The sequence below is a fragment of the Anomaloglossus baeobatrachus genome, chromosome 1, assembly GCF_048569485.1.
Source record: "Anomaloglossus baeobatrachus isolate aAnoBae1 chromosome 1, aAnoBae1.hap1, whole genome shotgun sequence".
Lineage (NCBI taxonomy): Eukaryota > Metazoa > Chordata > Amphibia > Anura > Aromobatidae > Anomaloglossus > Anomaloglossus baeobatrachus.
Genome location: NC_134353.1, coordinates 673,613,030 through 673,635,138, shown reverse-complemented (window position 1 = coordinate 673,635,138; position 22,109 = coordinate 673,613,030). Strand labels below are relative to the sequence as shown.

Below are 22,109 nucleotides of genomic sequence, written 5' to 3'. Positions count from 1 at the left end.
GCAGGATTCACCACCGTGCCACCCTATAAGTGCCAGAAGTGATCACAATACAGACACTAAATTAACCCTTTTTGCATTCCCCCCTTTTTATCTGTATAGGAAAGCATAGTCTGCTGAGTCTTCCTATACAGAAAAAGAGAGCATGAAAACGTTAACAATAGGAGTGCACGTGTATAGAGGAGATAGGAGGTGTGTATCTTATTGTATGTCCATACCGTAACATATTTCAGACCCTTTTATCCAGAGGGAGGCATCAAGAAATAAGAATACAATATCGATTTATAAGAGGAGTAAAAAGTGTTTAACTGCTAAAACTCTACGGCCACGAAAATAAACCCTATAATGTAAAAATATGAAATTTTTTCCACAATGTTATGCTTTACTACAAAGTCAGCCATAGAAGACACTGCCTCTGTGCACCCAGCAGACCAGGAGAAGCTCCCAGTGTATACCTTAATGTTCCCATATGCCCCATTCACCAGAAGGCCAAAAGTAGGCCTCTGTATACGAAAAGCACATCAGACTGCAGTTTACTATACAGAGAGCCTAACACAAAAAAACTCATTGTACAGCAAGGCTGGGCAAAGTGCGGTCCGCAGGCCATAGCCAGCCCTCTGGCTCTTTCAATGAGGCCTGAAACCAGTCTACAGGCCACATCCTGCCCTCCCCCACAAGATTCCTGATGTCACCGCTATTTGCATCCACAGGATGCAGACAGTGGTGAACACATTGGTGGAGGATGGAGCCGCCGATTCCATCTTACACCAATCAACATGAGGCACAGCAGACATGATGACGTCACGCCATTGTGTCTGCTGTGCGGAGCGTCAGTGCACCAAAGGCCACAGGAGAGGGCCGGTGGATCGGGAGATAGGGGAGTATGAGGTGTGGTTTTCTTTAAATGTGTATAGGATGTTTGCATGCATTTAGGAGGCTGTGTTGGGGCTCATAATGTACATAGCAGGCTGTGTGGGGGCTCAGAAATGTATATGAGGCTATGTTGGAGCTCCTAATGTATATAGAAGGCTATGTGGGGCTCCTAATGTATATAGGTGGCTATGTGGGGGCTCAGAAATGTATATGAGGCTATGTGGGGGTTCATATTGTATATAGGAGGCTATGTGAGGCTCAATCTACATAGGAGGCTGTGTAGTCTCACTGTATATAGAGGGACTATGTGGGGGGCTCATATTGCATATGGAGGCTATTGGGGGGCTCACAATGTATGTAGAGGGCTGTGTAGGGGTTCATACGATGTATAGGGGCTGTGGGGAGCCATGTGAGGGCTCACAGTGTATATAGGAGGTCAGAATACCTAATTCTGCTCAATATTAAGTGATTATTTATATTGATAGTATGTTGATAATATACAAGACAGTCGGCTGTAGCTCTTAAGGGTACTTTACACACTGCGACATTGCTAGCGATCTCGTTAGCGATGTAAAATTCTAGATCTCAAGTGCGATCTTTCTAGATCACACATGCGTAAAATGACCTATGTGCGATCGCGAAAGATCGCACTTGTGATCTAGAATTTCACATCGCTAATGAGATCGCTAGCGATGTCGCAGTGTGTAAAGTACCCCTCTCAGCCTGTTCGGAGACTGCTCATAACTCTTTGCAAACAGAACGATCATTTATACGATCGTTCTGTGCGCATAAAAGGGAACAATGACGTTTGTCTGCTAAAAATTATTGCACCGGATGAACACTTTGCTCTCATTGAGCGTTTCCCGACCCATTTAGAAGGCAGATAGTCGGGATCCAGTGTACCTACAAATGCTCTATACTCAATTATTGGCCATTCTAAATGGGTCTCAGGAACAGGTCTGCAGCACTAAGAACAATACTACATTATATGGCATGATAAACAAATGTGTATCATAGTGCTTCACTGCCTACATCAGACCCTCTGGTAATAAAATGCACTGAGCGCATGGTACCTTGAAAAGGCAGGTTTATTCCAGAAGGACATTGTGAACACACTACAGTAAATGAACGTCATCATGCAAACAGAAAAGACTACCCAAATAAGCATTGGACTCGTGTGGTCCCAGATGAGATGGAGTTATTGTGCCTGTCCTGTGATGAACCCATCTGCAATGTGCTGAATACTCAGCGAGTTCATTTTTGCGTACGTTTTCTCACACAAATCGAATGTACTGTGCTCCACCTAATAGCAGCAAAAACTGCAATCCATTCATCAATAAAACAGAAAATACACAAAACATTAAAAGTCCCTTGTATCCAATAAAAATCTTCAGCTTCAGCTGAAAGAGACAGGTGAGCTCTTATCTAATACAGCGTACTGTAAAGAGAAACTTCAGCAGATTCCAACTCACCGCCTGCATTATATACTTATAGGATACACCACAGTAGAGGATAGGACCTTTTAGGTGGTCCAAGGATACACCCCAGTAAAGAGTATGACTAGTGTTGAGCGAGGAGTTAGCGAGTACTGTCCGCTACTCGCATATTCGTTATGAGTAGCGGGTGCAATTTAAGTCAATGGGAAATACTCGCCAAGTAGCGAGTAACCAGAAAACCGTAATATTCGCTACTCGCACGAAAAGTACGGCTTTCGGATTACTCGCTACTTAGCGAGTATTTCCCATTGACTTCAATTGCACCCGTTACTCGTAACGAATATGCGAGTAGCGGACAGTACTCACTAAAAGCATACGGCGTACAAATAGTTAACTACTCGCTCAACACTAAGTATGACTTCTATGGGGTCCATGCATACACTACTGGGCATGACCTATAGGGAGTCCAATGATGTACCATAGTAAAGAGCATGACCTAGAGGGGGTCCAAGTATACACCGTAATAAAGGGCATAAACTTTAGGGTATCCAAAAACAGATTACATGATACAAGGCCACCAGTAAGTTTTGTAGAATATGATTGGTGCCTTACTCCATTCATAAAAGTTGCTCATGCTTAAAAATGGAATGACACCACATAAATCATATCATATAGCTTGTGTAAATTTGCTCCCAACAAAAACTAGAATGTGTGACTGATGTGAAGGCCAGCATAGTCTCATTTTTATGTAATAGCCAAAATGCCCATAACACGTACTCTACATATTTCAAAACTTGTCAGGATCGCTTAAGAAATGAGACACTTCTTAATGATTTTGACCTCCTGAACAGCGAAATTTTGTTAGTTGGCTCCAGGGCTGTGGAGTCTGTAAAAAAAAACCTTCAACTCCGACTCCTCAATTTCTCTTGCACCGACTCCGACATATATTGCTTATAGTTAGGTGAAACATTTATTGTAGTACATGAACATGTGTATGTGAACATCAGACATTTAATAATTTTTATGATGCAATAATCAAGATATTTGGATAGAACATAAAATATATTTATTGGAATATAACTTTAGAACACAAACTGTAATAAATTGTAAATATGTAACACATGTAATATGTAATACACCATGTAATATACAGTAGATTACATATATATCATATATCGTGTATATATATTACATATTGTATTACATATTTACAATTAGTCTTTTGTGTTCTAAAGTTGTATTCCAATAAATATATTTTCTGTTCTATCCAAATATCTTGATTACTGTATCATAAAAATAATAATTAAATGTCTAATGTTCACATTGCACTACAATACATTTTTCACTTAACATTTAGTATAATGCTTATATTTATTATTTAGTAAAATATTCAGCACATTCTGCATTGCACTACTGTCCCAAATTTATTATATATTTTAGGAGTCGGAGTCGGTGCATTTTATACCGACTCAGACTCTACCAAAATGAGCTCCGACTCCACGACTCCAACTCCACAGCCCTGCTTGGCTCTTGTTTCTCAGATATCAAAGAGTTTTCCTTTTATTGCTACATATAATTAATGCATACAAGTTTCAGCATTTTCAGCTGCCGCCGCCTCACCACCGTGCGGAGCCGCCGCCCGATCTACACCCCACCTACTGTCCCCTCCCCAAAATCCTATAGAATGTAAGCCCGAAAGGGCAGGGTCCTCTTCCCTCTGTACTAGTCTGTGTATTGTAACTTGTATATGTTTTCTGTAGGTAACCCCCCTTCTCATGTACAGCACCATGGAATAAATGGTGCTATATAAATAAATAATAATACAAGCCTCCATTCTTTTGGAGATGACTTATCTTCAGTGCTTCCAATAAACCATTGATATTGTTGCATGCCACAAGATTACCCTCCATAAAGAAGCATTGGACAAGATCTTTATCATGGCTGCAGAACAAAAATCTGAACATCGCCAGTTTGGAGATTCCACTGTGGTAGCCTGCAACTCAAGTGCTCAGCCTTAAGGGTAGTTTACACACTGCGACATCGCTAGCGATCTCGTTAGCGATGTGAAATTCTAGATCGCAAGTGCGATCTTTCGAGATCGCACATGGGTAAAATGACCTATGTGCAACCTCGAAAGATCGCAATTGCGATCTAGAATTTCACATCGCTAATTAGATTGATAGCGATGTCGCAGTGTGTAAAGTACCCTTTACTCTTGGGTAGAGATGAGTGAACCTTTCGAGGTTCGGTTCGATGGCAGCAATCAAACCAAACCTCCAGTAGTTCGAACTTGCCCGAGCCAGATTCAAAAATCACCGATTGGCAGTTTCAGTCTCCGCCCACATACAGCCAGCCATAAGCAGATCATTTCCAAGGGAAGGGGTAATTTTTTTCCCCTAAAGATTTTTTTGGCGCACTGCATGTAATCAAGCTGTTATCCACTAGTGCGAGCTGATCAAACACTGCAAGCAACTCACACAGGGCTGAGTCCCGAGTGTACCCAAGCACAGCGATACCAGAGGAGTTCGCACGTAACACACCCGAACTCTGTATTGGAAAGTTGGTGTTCAGTTCAAAAACCAAACCTCAGGTTTGGTCATCTCCATTCTTGGGCAGATCCAAATCTATAACAAGATCATTCAATTCACTTTGTGTTATAAAGGTAAGGTTCAGTTGAGGTTGCTGACAAAGTCTGGGTCGTAAGAGGAAGATGCTTCAATCACACTAAGCGTCCTCTGCTCCCTCACTTGACTAAAGGTTTCTGGTGCTTTTGGACTTGGCAGTTCTTCTGTATATGGTGATACTGGGCGTATTGCAGATGGGATGTTTGGAAACTGTAAAGTCCACTTCTTCCTTAAAATTCCTTTTCTAATGGAGAGCACCATCTAGAATTAGCAATGTGTAGTGTGATCGGTCATCTCTCTCCAGATCAAGGAGACTGCAAAAAGGCATAGGTTGCCTCTTCCCATGCAACCACTGGGTAAAATGTGATGCACATCTATTGCAGCATATTTGCGGAGCCAAAATCTTCTCCTGATCAACTCTGCACCCAAAATACATGTTGTAGCTTTTCCTTATCATAGCAGTCAAGTTTCGCCTTTATCATGAAAAAGGGACTTCTCCACGTATGGAGCAAAACTGATCTGCTTTGTTAATGGCAAGAACGAGGCATATATGAAAACATGTATAGAAACATGTCACAATGCTAATAAATCCTAAACTGTATATCTTACACAGAGAGCATATATAAAAGTAGGTGATGAAACTGTAATTGGGATTATGTGATCAGAGCTGAGTTGTTGTTTTTTGATGGGTCACTCTAAGATGATAGAATGCTGAAGGCTCAATAGACTAAAAGATGAGGTTATAGACTAGCTAATAACAATACAATAGTGATGATGTAATAAAGATGCAAGTTTTCTATAAGCCTGCATGAAAGGTGTCATAAGTAATTACAATATCCTCTGGATCTTGAAAATTTACAGCCATTCAGCAAATTTAAGCCTCATTCGTTTTCAGCACCACAAAATTTGTTAAAGGGAACCTGTCACCATTTTTTGGACTATAAGCTGCGGCCACCACCACCAGGCTCTTATATACAGCATGTTAGAATGCTGTATATAAGAGCCCAGGCCGGGGGTATAACAAACACTCTATAATACTTACCTAACGGTCGCGCTGTGGGCCTTATGGGTGTCTCAGTTCTCCGGTGCCTCCTCTTTCGGCCATCTTCGTCCTCTTTCTGAAGCCTGGGTGCATGACGCGGCTACATCATACACACTCGTCGGTCCTGCGCAGGCGCACTACAATACTTTGATCTGCCCTGCTCAGGACCTGAATGCCGGCGCGTGTGGATGATGTCGGACCCGTCATGCACCACGGCTAGAGAAGGAGAACAAAGATGGTCAAAAGAGGCGGCGCCGACACCGGACAACAGAGACACCCATAAGGCCCACAGCACGATCGTTAAAGGGAACCTGTCATCAGAAATTTGGCTTTCAACCTAAATGTTTCCCCCTCTGCAGCTCGTGGGCTGCAATCTAGTAAGGTTTCTATACTTTTTGTGCCCCCTTTTAAACCAACATAAATACTTTATAAAACTGTACCTTTCAGTTTGAAAATCTTGTAAATTATCCATGGGGCGGGCCGTGTGGCGTCCGTTGCTGTATCTTACGCCGTCCCCCATGCTCCAAATCATCCCCTCAGGACGCCGCCCACTGCGCCCGAGGTCCCGTGCACGCCGGGACACCTAGTGACGTGGTCGCAGGCATGAGAGTATGGGCGGCGCTGTGATTGCATCGCAAGTGCCCGCCCATACTCTCGTGCCCGCCCTTTCCCCACTGCCTCCAGCGTTCTGCGCCGGCCCGACGTCACCTCCTTCCCATCGTACCCTGCAGCAGGAAATAGATGGGAGGAGCGGAGCAGACCACTACAGGAGAAGCGGAGGATCTGAGCGACGTACAGAGGGGAGAGCGCGCCCACGAGAGTATGGGCGCGCACTTGCGATGCAATCACAGCGCCGCCCATACACTCGTGCCTGCGACCACGTCACCAGGTGTCCCGGCATGCAATCCCTTTAAGTATTTTAAAGTGTTTTTTTGAGGTTATACCCCCGGCCTGGGCTCTTATACACAGCATGTTAGAATGCTGTATATAAGAGCCCGGTGGTGGTGGCCGCAGCTTATAGCCAAAAAAGTGGTGACAGGTTCCCTATAAGTTTAACTGTTTTCGTGTCTGAACCAATTTGGCTGTGGAACACTATATAAGCAGGGTTTTCAGTAACACTCTATTATAAAGACTTAATTAGTGAAATACATACATATCTTCATTAAATGTGCAGCACCAAAACACACTAGAGCGTAAATAAATCGGCATTTTCTATGCAAGCTGCAACTCCGCGTTAAATTAGAAAAACTAGGTCTCTTATGATCCAGGTATATTTCTGCCCTCCTACTGATAGAATTATGACAAGTGGTGCAAGTGGGTTTCACAGTCACACAACACTGTAAAGCGCCACCCTTCAGACGTATAAGAAACCATGGTGATCAGGTTAATTGTCAGGTTTATGATATCAAAGATAGTGGTGAGATTCTCACGCACACAGAGTCATGCCTCCACACCACTTCTCACTACTCTCGAGCCATAACACGCACAAATTTAGAATCATTTGCAACAAACTGACAAGGTGTCACATATTGCACATCCAAATTCCTCAAATTCACAGCATTTCATAGAACAAATGCACCCGACTATTGAAAGAATGTATATGTAATATTACCGCATCGTGTATATACAGCACGTTTGGTATATACTGCAATTGAATATTACATGTAATGTATTTTTCAGACTATAAAAAGCAAATCTTCCCCAAAATTTGGGAGGAAAGTGGGGGTGCATCTAAGGCCTAAGACACGGCATGAAAATCAGACCGAGTGGAATGCGATAAAACATCGCATTCCACTTGGACCAATATTACTCTGAGTCAGCACCCATGAGTGATTATTTTCTCGGTCCCAATCGGACCAAGAAAACAATCACAGCATGCTGTGAGCACCCATTCAAGTCTATGGGGTGAGAAGAAAAGAGGGGGGCAATTGGGGGGGAAACAAAAAAAAACAAAAAAAAAAAAACGCACTGCACTTGCATTACAGCGGTGTACCGCGAGTGCAGTGCGAGAATGGCAATTGCCGGCAACGGAGGAGAGAGGGAGATAAATCCCTCCCTCCCCTCCTCAGTGCCGGTCCACCCCTCCTCAGCGTTGGCTCGCCCCTCCTCAGAGCCGGGCCACCCCCCGCAGCTGAGGTCCGATCGCATGATCGGACCTCAGTCACAGTGACACTCGCATGACACTCGGCTCCCCTTGTGCTGCCAGCATGAGCAGAGTGTCATGCGAGGATCGCATTAGTCCCCGTGTGGCCTCGGCCCAATAGTCCGAAATATACCTAGCACACGGGGTGGGGGGGGGGGTGCTCACAGGAGGCAGGAGCTGGGTAGGGGCTGAAGGAAGCCGGCAGCCACAGGAATGGGGTGACCACTTGTGTCTGCCATTAAAGAGTCCTGCTCACCTCTCAGTACCCGGGTCTTTGATCGTAAAAATCTTCGCAGTCATTTATTATCACTGACGTCACTGCCGAGAGATGGGAGGAATTATGGCAATGGAGAGCAGTGCTTATTCATTTTGGAATAGCCAGCAGCTGACATTGGTGCCTGTGACTGGGGGCACGTGGCAGTGACATCATGCTCTGCCCTTCGCTTACACGCTGAAGTCATTTGCCGGCCATCAGAAGAGGACACCACACACTGGTGGAGTGGAAGGAAAATCAGTATAATCGTTTATTTTCTTAGGTGTTAAAAAAAGCGGCATAACGTTAGGCATATCTGCCAGGATGGGCTCATGCAGAGGGGCAAAACTAGTTCCACTCAGAACAGGCCTTGCCATGGTCAACCAAAGAAGTTGAGTGCGCATGCTCAGTATCAGATCCAGAGGTTGGTTTTCTTTTCAAAATAGATGTAGGAAAACTGCTGCCAGCATTGGTGAAGAGTTTGAAGGGGTGGGTGGTGGAGGTGCAGCATGTCAGTGCTCAGGCCATATGCCACACATTGAAGCAAATTGGTTTGCATGGCTATCATTGCAGAAGGAAGCTTCTTCTAAAGATGATGCACAAGAAAGACTTTGCTGTAGACAATCAGACAAAGGTTATGGATTACCGGATCCATGTCCTGTTGCCCCATGATACCAAGATAAACGTATTTGGTTCAGATAGTGTCAAGAGTGTGTGGCGGTAACCAGGTGAGGAGTACAAAGACAAGTATGTCTTGCCTACAGTCAAGCATGATGGTGGGAATGTCATGGTTTAGGGCTGCATGAGTGCCGCCAGCTATAGGGGAATTACAGTTCACTAAGGAAACCATGAATGCCAACATGCACTGTGACATACTGATGCAGAAGATGATCCCCACTTTTCAGAAACTGGACCGCAGAGCAGTATTCTAACATGATAATGACCCCAAACACATCTCCAAGACGACCACTGCCTTGCTAAAGAAACTTAGGATAAAAAGGTGCTGGACCGGCCAAACGTGTCTCCAAAATTAAACCCTATTGAGCACCTGTGTGGCATCCTCAAATGGAAGGTGGGGGAGTGCAAGATCTCTAACATCCATCAGCAATGTGATGTCATCATGGAGGAGGGAAGAAGATTCCAGTAGCTCCTGTGAAGCTGTAGTGAACTTCATGCCCAAGAGAGTTAAAGGGGTATTCGCATCTCAAAGATCCTATCCAAATATGTAGTAGATATTAATAATAATATTATAATAATAATAATAATAATAATAATAATAATAATTAGAAAATACCTCCAATTAGAAATGTAGTAAAGTTCTTTGTCGCTTACCTCATAACCAGGACCTTAGGAATCCATGGTTACCACTAAGAACTAACTAGATAACTAATTGTGACTATATGCGTGGTCGTAACCATGGATACCTAAGGTCCTGCAATGCCCTGAACATGAGGTAAGCGATACAGTGAATCAGAAGAACTATACTACATTTCTAGTTCACCTACTACATATATTAGGATAGGATCTTGAAGATGGGAATACCCCTTTAAGGCCTTTAAGGCAGTGCTTGAAAATAATGGTGGCCACACAAAATATTGACATTTTGTGGACAATTTGTCCATTTTCACTTAGGGGTGTACTCACATTTGTTGCCAGAGGTCCTGACATTAATGGCTGTGTGCGTTGAGTTAATTACCCAATTTACACTGTTATACAAGCAGTACACTGACTACATTGTATCAGTGGCACATCTTCATTGCTACCTCATGAAAATATCTAATAATATTTACAAAAAATGTGAGGGGTTTACTCACTATTGTGAATATATGATTTTGCAAATCAAGTTGCTCAAATTTACAGCATTCACATACAGAAAAAAAATTCCACCTGACACGTATGTTTCCTTACATATATGCATACATACATATTGATAGGGAATTTACATTGTGAGCCCCATTAGGGACAGCGATATATAATACATGTAAAATGTTGCGAAATATGATCATGTTATATAAACAATGCATAATAAACTATATATGTATGTGTATAATATATTATACACACACAGTTTGTGATACACGTTTATTTCCTTGTGCACTGGAACAACACAAAAAGAACACTACCATAATTTCACACAAAATCCCCCAACATGGGGCAGACCAAAATTGTTGGCAGCGCTCTAAAATTGTGGGTAGGAAACTTCGTTATGATGTGATGCTCGTTCAAACTCACATGTGGCAAGTAACAGGTGAGGGCAATATGAAAATCACACCTGAAACCAGATAAAAATGGGAGAAGCTGACTTAATCTTTGTATTATGCATCTGTGTGTGCCACACTAAGCATGGAGAATAGAAGAGGAGAAGATAACTGTCTGAGGACTTAGGAAAAATATGAACAATCTCAACGTTTTAAGCAGGGCTGTGGAGTCGGAGTCGTGGAGTCGGAGTCGGAGTCGGAGCTCATTTTGGTGGAGTCGGAGTCGGAGTCGGAGTCGGTATAAAATGCACCGACTCCGACTCCTAAAATATATAATAAATTGGGGACAGGAGTGCAATGCAGAATGTGCTGAATATTTTACTAAATAACAACATTTAGTATAATGCTTATATTTAAGTGAAAAATTTATTGTAGTACAATGTGAACATCAGACATTTAATTGTTTTTATGATACAATAATCAAGATATTTGGATAGAACATAAAATATTTATTGGAATACAACTTTAGAACACAAAAAAACTAATAAATTGTAAATATGTAATATATATAATATATATATATATACAGTGTATATACACACACACGATATATGTAATCTACTGTATATTACATAGTGTATTACATATTTACAATTTATTACAGTTTTTTGTGTTCTAAAGTTGTATTCCAATAAATATATTTTATGTTCTATCCAAATATCTTGATTATTGTATCATAAAAATTATTAAATGTCTGATGTTCACATACACATATTCATGTACTACAATAAATTTTTCACCTAACTATAAGCAATATATGTAGGAGTCGGAGTCGGAGCCGGAGTCGGAGTCGGAGCCGGAGTCGGAGTCGGTGCAAGAGAATTTGAGGAGTCGGAGTCGGAGTCGGAGTCGAAGGTTTGGCTTACCGACTCCACAGCCCTGGTTTTAAGTCCATCTCCAGAAAACTTGACATTCCTTTAACCGCGGTGTGCAACTATTCAAGACATTTACAACCTATCGCACTTTAGCAAATATCCCTGCACATGGATGGCAGAGGAAAATTGATGAAAGGTTGCAACACAGGATAATCCTTATGGTGGATAAGCAGTGCCAAAGAAATTCAAGCTGTCATGCTGGCTCAGGGGGCATCAGTGTCAGCACAAAATATTCGTCAATTTTTGAATGAAATGAAATGCAATGGCAGGAGACCCAGGAGGACTCCACGGTAGTCATACAGACATAAAAAACAGACTGCAGTTTGCCCAAAAAATGTACACAAGCCAAAAGCTTTCTGGGAAAGCATCTTGTAAAAAGATGAGCCCAAGAGAGCTTTATTAGTAAAGCACATCATTCTACTGTTTACCGAAAAGAGAATGAGGCCTACTAAAAAAAAAAAAAAAAACACTAACATAGTACCTACGGTCAAATATGGTGGAGGTTCAAAGATGTTTTGGTGTTGTTTTGTTGCCACTGGCACTAAGTGTCTTTACTGTGTGCAAGGTATCATGACATCTGAAGATTACCAAAGAATTTTGTGTTGCATTGTAGTGCTCAATATCAGAAAGCTGGGTTTGCATCCTAGGTCATGGATCTTCCAGCAGGACAATGACCCCAAAGATAGTTCAAGAACCACCCAGAAATGGATGGAAGCAAAGCACTGGAGAGTTCTGAATTAGCCAGCAATGAGTCCGGATCTAAATCCCATTGACGGCCTGTGGAAAGATCTTATAATTGCTGTTGGGAGAAGGCAGCCATCAAATAGGAGATTACTGGCGAAGATTGCAAAAGAAGAGTGGTCCAAAATTCCAGTTTAGAGGTGTAAGAAGCTTGTTAGTTATAGGAATAGATTGATTGCAGTTATTTGTACCAAAGAGTACAACCATACAATAAGTTGAGGGTGTTAATTATGTCTTGCCCATTTTTGGGATTGTGTGTGAAATTATGTCTAATAATGCCTTATTTTATCTGGGGTTCCAATATCCACAAAAAAAAATAAACAGATGTATAACAAAAATGTGTGTACATGATAAAGTCGGGACATGTTTTTGGTTGGTGGTGTAAGATATCAAGTTTTAGGGTCATCAATAAAGTGGTGCAAGAGAAAAACTACGCACTTACTAATAGCATCTTTACTAAGGCTTTCCCAAAACCAATCTAGCGGTATGGCCCCTGAGGGCATGCAGACAAGACACTGTCAAGTGAGTCGTCTTTATACCTTTGTATGGCATCATAAAGTTGTTCTCCCTCTGATCTCAGACAGCTAGTGTGCAATTATTTAGTTATAAATGTCAAGCAAGTGCCGAATGAAACATTTATCTCCCTCCTATGTGTGGCAAATCCTAAAAAAACACGTGCACAGAATACAGATATGGTTCTGACCCAAGCAAAATTCAGCCACATAATAAATCAGCAATATAAGCAGACATAATAAATCCATAGTATTCATTAAGTTACAATATGAAGCCACTATGCTGTCACCTGTTTGCATTGTGTGTAGTATGTGGCATTACATGAAGGATACTTATAAGTGTTAGCTATATTATACCTGGAGCACATACAACCTCCGGCATTGCATAGTGTTTCACGTTGCATGGCTCGGGCCAACCCAAAAAATTCAAACAAAGTCTACAGATAGCAAAGTCTCTTCTACTGATGTAGTGTGCACCCCTTTAAAATATTGGCCAAATTATATATTTTGGAATATTTGGCCAATATTCTACAAGGGTGCCCAAAAGAGACTTTGCTATCTGTGAACAACTAGACTTTCTTCGTGTGTGTGTGTGTGTGTATGTGTGTATGTGTGCGTGTGTGTATGTGTGTGTGTGTGTATACACACAGTAGGAGCCCATCAAAGGAAAATTTACAGTTCTTTGAAGGGTTCCCCATTTTCGTCTGACGGGTTCGAATCCAGTCGGTAGCATCTAGTATTCGGCATTCACATGGAGAATTTATAAGGCCACGTACATTAAACCTCCATGAAGTACCGTAAAAGCACTTCAGTTGGCAAAACCCAGATTTTGGTCTATGAGAATTTAATAAGAAATATGTAACCATCTTAAGACTTCATAATAGTGGAAAATTAGTATGACACATATTATAGGCCATTTTAGGTAAATTTATCCACCACAAGTTGCTACAAAGACACATACTCCACCAATTTACCTGGGCTCGGGTAGTACAATCTTTTTACTGGCCCTGGCTGCCGGGGTTGACTTGCTCTTCTCCATAGCCATTAGATAGCTGACATCAGCCAATACGGCCTCAAGGTCCGCCATCTTTATTTTTTTTTTAATTTAGGAAAAAAATAAAACAATATAACTGAAGAGCAACAAGTCCTCCACAAGCCAATACGATCCAGAAGGATTCCGGCTCTGGCAGGAGAAGGAAGTCCCACGCTTCGATATTTATGATGTCTTACATTAGACTGGTGACTTCATCACAATACAATAAGAGTCTATGCGTTATTAGGATTCTTGGCGTTCTATATTTTGTAACGCACATTATTCATTATATCCGGATCATATAATTCATTCCTTAATCAGTTGTGCTTAATAAAATCGAAAAAGCAGAGGTACAAATGGGGAAACCCCCTGCCCCCCAAAAGAAAACAGAAAATCCAGTTGAGTGCTGACTGATGGGGAGGAAATCCAGAGTTGTCATTTAGCACAAGGGTCCAGAGCTCATCAGCCTCTGATTAACTCCTTCATGGAGGGTTTCCCCCAACGTATGTTCCATACAGTCAATATTCTCGGCACAATGCACTGTAGGCTCCTAAGGGCTGAGCGTCGTACAGTATTGCTTCAGGAGGCAGTTTTGCTTACAAGATGCCTTTCAATTCCTGTTTCGACATTGCAGATCTCATCGCGTTTCGGAGCGCACATCCAAGCTCCCTGGTTACGCTGCTTTGGCGGTGAAACCCTCCTATAATTAAAAGGAGCCTGTTTGCACAATGTGGAGAAATATACAAATAAAAAGCACGCTGCAGGAAACGAGACTGTTCTTTCCTGCTGCAATGGCAGACACTACAAAGCGCCTCCTTTTTAGTATTAATATCAAACATGTATCCAGGTTACGTAGAAGACAATGGCGTAATGGCCCCGTTACATTAAAATGAAAATAACAAATCCTTAGCACAGAGCTCTGGAAGCACAGTATCCGCTTCCCTCTGCGGTGTGAGGAACAGCTGCTTTACCCTCGTGAAGAACTAACAAGTGAGGACACAAAACAGCTGGGGTCTCCAAAATGACCTCTACATAGAAGGCGAGCAGTATATTGTTCCTAATGTGCTCAGGGCTCCTTCCTCCGAGCTGACAGCCTCTTCTTGTGTGCAGGGCTGGATTACCATGAGCAGAGCTGTGATGTCTGTTACTTCCTCTCCTGTGTGTGATAGCAGAGAGGACTGCAGGGAAATCCTGGTGCCGGATCCTGTGCCTGTGCCGGAGCCAGACTTACAGAGGCAGCACAACACTGACAGGCATAGGGCTCGTCACCGGTGTGAAGCGCCTACTAGGTAGCCAAGAAGGTATTCCCATACTAGTGGCTGAGGAAACCTTATCGAGCAGTGCTAGATGTGTTTTTCCTTTTAATTGATTACTGGTCTGTTTACAGCATGTCACAGGACTCCAGCAGTATCCAATATGCACAGTGTCTGTCATACCAGGTACCGCTCATTGGCAGTGCCGGGGGTCACTCACACATCCTTGTGTCGCAGTCCGTGTGCAAGGATCAGCCATGGGTCTCTATACCCCTCATAGGCATATATGAGGCGGAGCGTAGATCAGGAGACCCGCGGCCATTCAGCAGGCAAATGACGACACACTGATGTGTGAATACAGACGAATCCCAATGCTGGACACAGAAAAGGACCCCTGTGCAAGAACAGTATGTGGACCCTTTCCAATGGCTATTGGAGGTAGAGATGGGCCCCCTTACTTCATGGACCCCTGTGCAAGAACAATATGTGGGCCCTTTCCAACGGCTATTGGAGGTAGAGATGGGCCCCCTTACTTCATGGGCCCCTGTGCGGCTGCACCAATATGCCCGCCCCTGACGAATTCAAGCGCAATCCTGAAAATACAACTCGGGAAATTTGAGTCTTAGGGTGAATAAATGTTTTCCACAATATAGATAGTGATGGCACGGTCGCTCAGTGGTTAGCACCTTTGCTTTAAAAGGGCAACGGTGCTGGGTAGTGATGAGCGAGTACTACCATGTTCAAGACTCAAGCACTCGAGTATTATGGAAGTCAATGGGTAACGCAAGCATTTTTCAGGGAAATCTTCCACAAAATGCTCAAGTCCCCCATTGACTGACTTCCATTAAACTCGGTTGCTCAAGTCACACCAATCCGAGCATCCAACTGCTCTTAACAAGACCCGAGCATGGTAGTGCTCACTCATCACTAGTCCGTAGCTTAAATCCCACCAAGAACATCCATCTGCAAGGAGCTTGTATGTTCTCCTCGTACCCGAACGAGTTTCCTCCAAGTATTCGGGTTTCCTCCTATACGCCAGAGTCCTACTGATAGGGATATAAATTGTCATTCCCGGTGGGAACAGCAATTATGTCCATAGAGTGCTGCGGAATATGATGGCGCTATATAAGCACTATAAATAAATGTGGTATCCTTAATATAAGTTCTAATATTAGATAGGTGGGTGGGGTAAAATAATGCCCCCATTGCACAGCTTCTAGCAGGCCTGGTACCAGGTGGATGTAAACACTACAGAATGGATCAGTTGAGGTGCCAGGTGTCCTATTATATGTTAAGTAATCCCTAGGATAGGTCATCCATAGTGACATAGTGAAAAAGGGATCCCCCATAAAATCAATTTCCTCCACCCTTGAAGCTAAGAACAATGTAGAAACCATTTCAGTTGATTTGCAGAGACATTGAGGACAAAGTCACATACAGCGGATTTATTGTTCATCTGAATGCAAAAATCCAGACAATAGAAACCAAAGAGGAAAAATAAATAGATCTGCGATCACAGAAATTTCTGCCATATATAGGTCCACTACTATTTTTTTTTTTTCACATATTACAAAAATCATTGGTAAATGGGACTTCAGTACAGCAGAAGTATAAATTAAGACTAAGCCACTAATCGAAATCTCCCTCTTGCTCTAATCTCGGGGAGCCCCTTCAGCTCCTTCTACACTCCTTGGCACCTCCTCAGCATCATTCTGGGGAGGCCAATAGATTGACAGCCAAGGGCCTAACAATGGGTCATAGACGTGATCTTAATAGGTCCTGCCTAGGAAGTACCTAATACACTGCACACAAAAGTATTACTGAAGCAATCACTTTCCTTAGTGTTGGACAAAGAAAAGAGAAAGTTTAAATAAAAAACAAAGGCAAAGCAATCTAAAAAAAAATTCTAAGGGTACAGTCACACTTAAGCGACGCTCCAGCGATCTCACCAGCAATCTGACCTGGTCAGGATCGCTGGTGCATCGCTACATGGTCGCTGGTGAGCTGTCAATCAGGCAGATCTCACCAGCGACCAGTGACCAGCCCCCAGCGACGTGTGGAAGCGATGCTGCGCTTGGTAACTAAGGTAAATATTGGGTAACCAAGCGCTTGGTTACCCGATATTTAACTTGGTTACTAGCGCACACCGCTTAGCGCTGGCTCCCTGCACTCGTAGTCAGAGTACACATAGAGTTAATAAGCAAACTGCTTTGCTTATTTACCCGATGTGTACTCCGGCTACGTGTGCAGGGAGCAGGGAGCCGGCACTGGCAGCCTGAGAGCAGCGGAGGCTAGTAACCAAGGTAAATATCGGGTAACCAAGCAAAGCACTTCGCTTGGTTACCCAATATTTACCTTGTTACAGCTTACTGCAGGCTGCCAGAAGCCGGCTCTCTGCACATTCATATTGTTGCTCTCTCGCTGTCAAACACAGCGATGTGTGCTTCACAGCGGGAGAGCAACGTCCAAAAAAAATGAACCAGAGCAGTGTGTAACGAGCAGCGATTTCACAGCAGGGGCCAGATCGCTGCTCAGTCACACACAGCGAGATCGCTAATGAGGTCACTGGTGCGTCACACAAAACCGTGACTCAGCAGCGATCTCGCTATGTGAGAAGTACCCCTAAGGATAGAGGCCAAAGAACTGATTGTTATAGGATCTGCATAAATCTACTGTAAATGGAGTTTTAGGGGCATTGTGAGTTTTTAGATAAAGTTTTAATACAGTGACTGCAGCTCACACAAGTGCACTAAGGCCCTGTGCGCACTAGAAAAAAGGATTTTTCTCAAGAAAATCCGAAAGTCTGAAAGATTAGCAGACTTGCATTCAAAAAAACGCACCAATAACGCACCTGCGTTTTACCGCATTTTTGATGCATTATTTCTCGCAAGTTGGTCCCTGTCCTTATCTATGGCAAAAAACACAGGTACCTGCAGAAAAGAAGTTACATGCTCATTCTTTTTCTCAAGAAATTCTGCAGAAAGATTTTTCTTAAGAAAAAAAAAACGCAGTTGCACATGTGACACCCTGGCAAAAACCAGGTAGTCACACACATAGGCCCCCGCACAACACCGTCTCTCACAGGGTTACACTCAGCCGACCTGAAACCCTAGTCACCTCCCCCAGGGAAAGACCGGCACACCAGTGGGCGGGACCAGGCAGATTGAGAACGCCCACCTAGGGGTCTGGAGAGCCCGGGGCGAGAAAACAGTCAGTTTAGTCTGGAGTTAAGCTTGGAGCAGTGTCAAGGTCGTAGGTTCAAGTTGACAGGCGCCGGGGTTGGAGCCCTGATGCATTGGATAGGTGGCAGACGGTGGCCCGTGTCTAGCAGGAGACGGGAAGACGGCAGCCGGAGATCTGAGGTGGACCGGGGCAGGGTTGGAGCCTGCCGCTACCGACACCGGAGAACCGACCCGGAAACCGTGCACAGAGGGGTACTTGGACCCTGAAGCCAGGACCGGAACTAAGGGACTAGCTAATTAAACAATTGAGGGCAGGATTATAGGTCCTGTCCCAACCAAAGTCCCAAAAGCAGACAACCACCCACAGAGAGGGATAGGGCATCCGCCAGGGCCCGGTAGATCCCACGGGTCAGCGTCAGCGGGCACAGCTCCCAACAATAGTACCGGGAGCGGACACCCGCGTTCCACACCGGGAAGTCCACCACATCACAACACAGTGCAGAGGAAAGTGACACAGGCCACCAGCCCGGGTGGGGGACGAGAGTACACCCGGCTGCGGCGGCCGGCCACCAGCACCTTGGTTAATCAATGGACTTGTCTGATTTCTTTAACCGTGAGTAAGCCGAGACTCCCTGGTCTGACCAGGCGCGCCGGCCCCTGCCATCACCGTCCCCTGCACCAAGTCACCGGGTCACGGGGCAACCACCCCTACCCACGGAGAGGTTAACAACCAGCTGCCATCCCATCGCCCCGGCGTCCCACAGCGGCAGCGGTGGTGCTATACTTCACCACACACCGTGGGTGGCGTCACAGACTGACTACGGCAAATCCCGTACAAATACTTTCCCCTTTTATTTGGAGTGTCCGTGTGACCCCCGGGTCTGGAGGATCCCTCGAGCCACACTGCGGGTCCGGATCCAAGCAGCCCGTCTGCTACTGACGTGGGGGCGGCACACGCACAGCTATTTTTTTTTTTCCTTAGGTTTTGCTGGGGAACGTCTGCAGAGAAGTTACAACCATTTTCTCAAGAAATTTCTGCAGCAAAAACGCACAAGAGACGCGGGTAAAAACGCAGTGTGCGCACAGGGCCTAAGGGTGCGCACACGCCTGGTTGCATTTCCCTCTCTGCACTTGTCTGATGACTAAATCATCCAACCAGGAACCGCCACAACAATCAATCAAGACCATGGCAGAGGTACGGGGCAAGGGCACTTCAGAGTGTACAAAAAAAAAAAAAAAAATGCCTCTACTTGAGTGTGCCACATTCCTATCTATATCTATACACACACACATATACATACATACATACATACATACACACACACACACACACACATATATACATACATACATATATATATATATATATATATATATACACACACACACACACACACATTAGGACCATATTTGAGCACCCGCCATTACTGGAGTGCCTCACTCTCCCATTGTACAGCACTTCAGAGTTAGTGCCCATCTCTAATCCACTTTGAGAATGGCAGGGTTACGCCTTCTCATTGAGCACGCCTGCTCTTCAGCGTTGAGCTATTTTAATTCTGCATTTGTAGGTTCCTGTCCACCCACACATTGTAGGTTTTTTAACCAAAAGGAGGCATTAGTTTGATAGGGACCCAATAAAAAAAAAAAAAAAAAGAAGGTCACCTTGGTGTTGGCTGTTGGGCTCACATACTGCAATAAAACATTATTTCAAATGTCGTGCGGTCGCCAAAACAAGAAACTTATAAGTAAATATATCAAGTTCCACCATCTATCCAGTTAGCAATTTTATTGTAACATCTTTTGACGTGTTCCCTTTAAAGTTCAATTCCAACTTCAAAACATTTTGTTGAGTCTATCAAATCCAAAGCCTCTAAATGCTGGAAATGACCAGATAGAGGCCACCTATCAAACCAGATCCTCTATATTCAGACCACAATCAATGTGGATTTGTTAGCAGCAACTTTCTAACCTCTGTTAGCATTGGTGCAGAAGTCTTCTCTGACCTAGACTATTTGTTATAGATGCCTCACAACCTTCACGTCTTAACAAATCAGAAAACTATCTACCACGAATCTAGGATCATCACCTAAGCAAATTTTCATCATAGTAGACATAAGCAGCTCTTAGACGCTGCATTACACCTGTCCACACATACAAGTGTCCGACACAACATGGTTCCTGTCCCTTTGAAAACATGCGAGTCCTCCATAGCATTTTTTGAGGTTTTAGCATGCTGTCTAATTGCATAAAGTCCTAATCGGACGCTCGGGTGATGCCATCATTGTAAGACAACCCTAAATAGGCTTTTGTTCACCATATATTTTATGTTGGCATTAAAATAAAAATTTATATTTCCCGGTATATCTCCTAATCAATGCAAACTGCAACAATAGTGGTAATGATAGTGTGACCCCATATAGTTTTTACTTTTCCAAAAACTGACCTCCAATATCGTTAATTACCACTCATTTGGGAAGTTCATCTGCTCTTCTAAAATGCACGACCAATATAGTAGACATTACTCTACTAAGCAGCGCTTAGGCTATGTGCGCACGTGTGCGTAATTCATGTAGTTACGCTGCGCTTTGTAGCGCAGCGTAACTGCATGCGTCCTGCGTCCCCTGCATAATCTTTGGAGATTGTGCAGGGGCCGTGCGCACGTGGCATATTAGAACGCAGAGCTTCGGCTGCTGCCCGAATCGCTGCGTTTTAAGAAGTGACAGGTCACTTCTTCCGTGCGCTTTGCCGGCAGCCCCTGCTCTGTCTATGGCAGGAGCTGCAGGCAGAGCGCACGTTCTCGCTGACACCATGCGCTTCAGAACGGAGCTTTTCAGCTGCGCTCTGAAGCGCAACTTTTCGGTGCGGTGCAGAGCGCACACGTGCGCACATAGCCTTAGAGGTACTCAAATTCCTGACGGCCTCCACATTCCGTTACAAGAGCATTCCCAATACTAAGGGTAAATTCATACGGTTCAGAATTATGGGACGGCCAAAGAAATCTGCAAAAAACTTTAGGAAACATTTTAAATACAAAGTATATAATGGATGTTAGTGTAAGGCATATGGGCCTAAATACATCTGTAAAAGTCTAGAAAAGAGAATAACGTATTTCCACTGGACAACCCATTAACACTAGAAGTCCCAAAAATTTCGAGCTCCCCCCTGAAGACCCGAAAGAGGGTCAAATGACCCTTAGTACAAACTGAATAGAACTAACTAGAAACTAAATGGCTAAACTCAATGGAAAACAACAACCTCCTGTGGTGCGACAGTAATGGCCTTAATTACAGAACAAAAGACTGTGATTATAGGATGTTAGCTAAAATCCTTCAGGTCATTCGACCCGTCTCTGGGTTCCAAAAGGTAGAAATGTTAAATGACCCCTCTCTGGGACTTCTAGAGTTAAAGTTATCACTTATCCACAGAATAGGCAACAGTGCATGTCTGACTGCTATGACCAGCAACGATTGGCAAAATGGGCCACTTTTATCCCTGTTAGAATGCAGTGGCAGTGTGTGTGCCAGACAACTACTCCATTGACTCCCTATGGGGCTTGCTGGTCCGTGTGCTGGGCTTATGGAAGCATCATAGAGAATGAGTGGAGTGGTGGTTGGGCACCGGCACTCCATTCTAATGGGGATAAAAGTGCTGTTCATTACAGTTCCGAGGGTTGGATCCCCACCCATCTATAAATTATCACCCATCCTGTGGCTAGATGATAACTTCTCGTCACTGAATATACCCTTTGAGATGTCTACTGATGTTACTGTAGACTATGCAATTATTTTATTTATTCAGACTTTTCAATCTTTTAATGACATGCGGAAATGGGAAATATCACTAAGTAGTCACAACAATGCATGTAAACCTATACCCATATACTTGCT

General features: G+C 43.7%; 1 protein-coding gene across 2 annotated transcripts in view; it reads right to left on the bottom strand.

Annotated features, from left to right (window-relative positions):
* Positions 1-22,109, bottom strand: part of GRK3 (G protein-coupled receptor kinase 3) — a 348,746-nt gene that overhangs the window by 314,446 nt on the left and 12,191 nt on the right. Inside the window, exon 1 of one of the 2 annotated variants that reach the window (XM_075320059.1) lies at positions 13,729-14,932. The exons of the other annotated variant lie outside the window; for it this stretch is intronic. Coding sequence (XP_075176174.1) covers positions 13,729-13,841 — 113 coding nt within the window. The 5' untranslated portion in view covers positions 13,842-14,932. Of the gene's footprint in view, positions 1-13,728; positions 14,933-22,109 lie in introns of those variants that run through there. 2 annotated transcript variants of the gene reach the window in all.